This window comes from Sorex araneus, chromosome 2 (assembly GCF_027595985.1).
Source record: "Sorex araneus isolate mSorAra2 chromosome 2, mSorAra2.pri, whole genome shotgun sequence".
Classification (NCBI taxonomy): Eukaryota; Metazoa; Chordata; class Mammalia; order Eulipotyphla; family Soricidae; genus Sorex; species Sorex araneus.
Window position 1 is genome coordinate 245,653,386 of NC_073303.1, and position 3,186 is coordinate 245,656,571.

A 3,186-nucleotide genomic window follows, 5' to 3' on the forward strand; every position below is an offset into this window, starting at 1 on the left:
CTTCCACGTGGCCGACAGGCTTCAATTCTCAGCATCCCATATGGTACCCCCAAGCAACCACCAAGAGTAATTCCTGAGTGCAGAGCCAGGAGACAACCCTGAGCATTGCAAGGTGTGACCCCAAAGAGGAAAACAAACAAACAAACAAACAAACAAAAAAATCCCTGGGTTAGCTCTTCACGGGCTTTGAGCACTGCTGCTCAAAAGCAAATCACATCAAGGTCAGGGGACTCCTGTCAGAGGGAATGTTTCTCCTGGAAGAGTTTCATGATGGCCTGCTTTATATCCTTGTTTCTAAGGCTGTAGATGAAGGGGTTCAGCATGGGGGTGACCACCGTGTACATCACTGAGGCGATGGCACTATCCCTGGAGTTTTCAACAGCGGCTGAACTAAGATACACACCAAGTCCCGTCCCATAGAACAAGGAGACCACAGCAAGGTGAGACCCACACGTGGAAAAGGCTTTATACTTGCCACTCGCTGAGGAAATTCTCAAAACGGAGGAGACAATCTTTGAGTAGGAGAAAAGGATCCCTGTAAGTGGAATAATACCGAGGAGTCCGGCGGAAAAATAGATGACCACATCATTGAGGAAGGTGTCCGAACAAGCAAGCCGGAGCACCTGATTTAGTTCACAGAAAAAGTGAGGGATTTCCAAGTTCATACAAAAAGACAGTCGCAAAACCATGAGGCAATGCAAGAGAGAATCAAAGATACTCAGGAACCAAGATACTAGAAGCAGGAGTCCGCACAACTTGGGGTTCATGATGACCATGTAGTGCAATGGATGGCAGATGGCCACAAAGCGATCATAGGCCATGGCGGTCAGGAGGAAGTTATCCAGTCCTCCAAAAATCATGAAAAAGTACATCTGAGTGAGGCATTCTCCGTAGGAGATGGCTTTGCTCTGCATTTGCATGTTCAGCAGCATCTTGGGGACGGTGGTGGAGGTGAAGCAGATGTCTGCAAAGGACAGGTTGGACAGGAAGAAGTACATGGGAGTGTGGAGGTGGGGGTCAGAGATTATGGCCAAAATGATGAAGAGATTTCCAATGAAGGTGATCAGGTACATAGAAAGAAATACCCAGAAGATGAGAGGTTGTATTTCTGCTTCCTGTGACAGTCCCAGGAGAATAAATGCTAATGGACGTGTTTGGTTTCCAGGTTCCATGGAGCTGATGTGGCAGCTGGAATGAAAGTGACAGTGATGCAGATTTAGGTACAAACATCAACCAATAAGATCGTATCAATGAAATGGCTTTATTTCAAACACATTTAATAAATCCCAATATATTATCTAGTCTATCTCAGAGAGCCCAGCAAGCTACCAAGAGTACCTCACCCGCGTGGCAGAGCCTGGCAAGCTCCCTGTGGTGTATTCAATATGCCAAAAACAGTAACAAGTCTCACAATGGAGACATTACTGGTGCCCACTTGAGCAAATCGATGAACAACAGGACAAGAAAAAAAATAGACATTTGTCTAAAACCTGACGATTTTAAGACTTCTGAATGTTTTGAGCTGGTGTGGCGGCTGGAATAGAAGCGACAGTGATGCAGATTTAGCTACAAACATGCACCAATAAGATTGTGTCAATGACATGACTTTATTTCAAACACATTTAATAAATCTCGATATACTATCAACAAATCTCACAATGGGGACATTATTGGTGCCTGCTCGAGCAAATGGATGAGCAATGGGATGACAGTGACAGTGATATTATCTAGTCTATAGATATTTGTCTACAATATAACGATTTCAAGACTTCTGTATGTTCTGATTTCTCTTCGTACTGGAAAAAGATAAGCCTTGCTCCTAAACTAAACATTTTCAAATATATTGTTCCCTCTACATATTTCCAGAGGGACTTTTATTTTTTCTTTTGATTTGAAACATAGATTGGGCTTTTTTTTCTCTAAATATATATTTTTAAACAATCACTCATGGTCGCTAGGAAAGAGCGTGCTCGATTGGGGGTGGGGTGGTGAGGAATAGAATTTGAAAAATAAAATCCCAGTCCCTTAACAATTTTCCCTGTCAGTACCCTCTGATTGAGTGATTTTAGAATATCGGCAAATGAGCAGACATTATTTCATTGGGGCCATTACTATTAAGTAAAATAGTGAATTTGATGAAAATGGAAAGTATAGAGGAAACCTTTGCCTGACCCCTTATTACCAGGGGATTGTGAAGAGAACAGGTGAAGGCAATGGGATAGATCCATGTGGGAAGGAGATACCCAATACATGGGTATCTGGGCCAGAGCTCATTGTAAAAATGACCTCATACAGTACGATTTCTGCCACCATCTGAGAGGAGTGTTGTAAGACAGGGAGGAATACCACAGAGACAGATGCAGATATAAAATCGCATCTCTGGCAGGAGACCAGAGCATTCAGTGTCATGACCAGTGAGCTTTCCCAGCTTTCTTTGAAAGTGTGAAACATTGTTTTCGAAGACATGGGGAAGGCATTTCATTACTTACAACACATGTAAGCGACACCTAATTCAATGCCTCCAAATTCCACAATGTCTCCATCCTTTTCCGTTTTGTACCAATTCTACATTTCTTATTGGGAGAAGATAACTTTGGTTTGGGCCATCTGTTCAGTGAATACCTTTTTATGGAGGTAATTTTCCTTACCCACCCGAGGCCGACCGAAATATGACATCCATGACACAGCTACATCCACCCAATGACCAAGAGTATGAAAGAGTTTCCTCCTGCACAGAACCCATAACTGAGATGGGAGCAGAGGACAGGATGATGGATGCGACTCTGGGATTTAAGCTCCTCTACTGAGTCTGGTATTTCAAGAGTTTCTAAGCATTGGGTAGTTCTGCATGGATCTAAGGACAGGGGCAATCTATAGAGAGGTGTTTTGGGTAAGAGGAGAGAGAGAGAGAGAGAGAGAGAGTAAAATGGAAATACTTAAAACACAAGATTGTCATTAATGGAAGGAAGTAGATATTCTGGGGATGGTATTGGATGGTGGGCACACAAACTCTCAGCAATAATTGGGACTGGAGCAATCGTATAGCAAGGAAGATGTTTGCCTGGCAACCTGGGTCGATCTCATATTGGTCCCCTTATCTCTCCAGGAATAATTCTTGAGTGCAGAGCCAGGAGTAACCACTGAGAGTGCTGGGTGTGACCCAAAAGTACAATAAGTAAGTAAATA

The 3,186-nt window shown here is 43.2% G+C and overlaps 1 protein-coding gene across 1 annotated transcript; it reads right to left on the reverse strand.

The window, feature by feature from the left end:
• Positions 1-236: 236 nt before the first annotated feature.
• LOC101557636 (olfactory receptor 7A5-like) lies at positions 237-1,172 on the reverse strand. Its single transcript, XM_004614994.1, has one exon. It carries the CDS (start codon positions 1,170-1,172, stop codon positions 237-239), a length of 936 nt encoding a protein of 311 aa, XP_004615051.1.
• Positions 1,173-3,186: the final 2,014 nt, after the last annotated feature.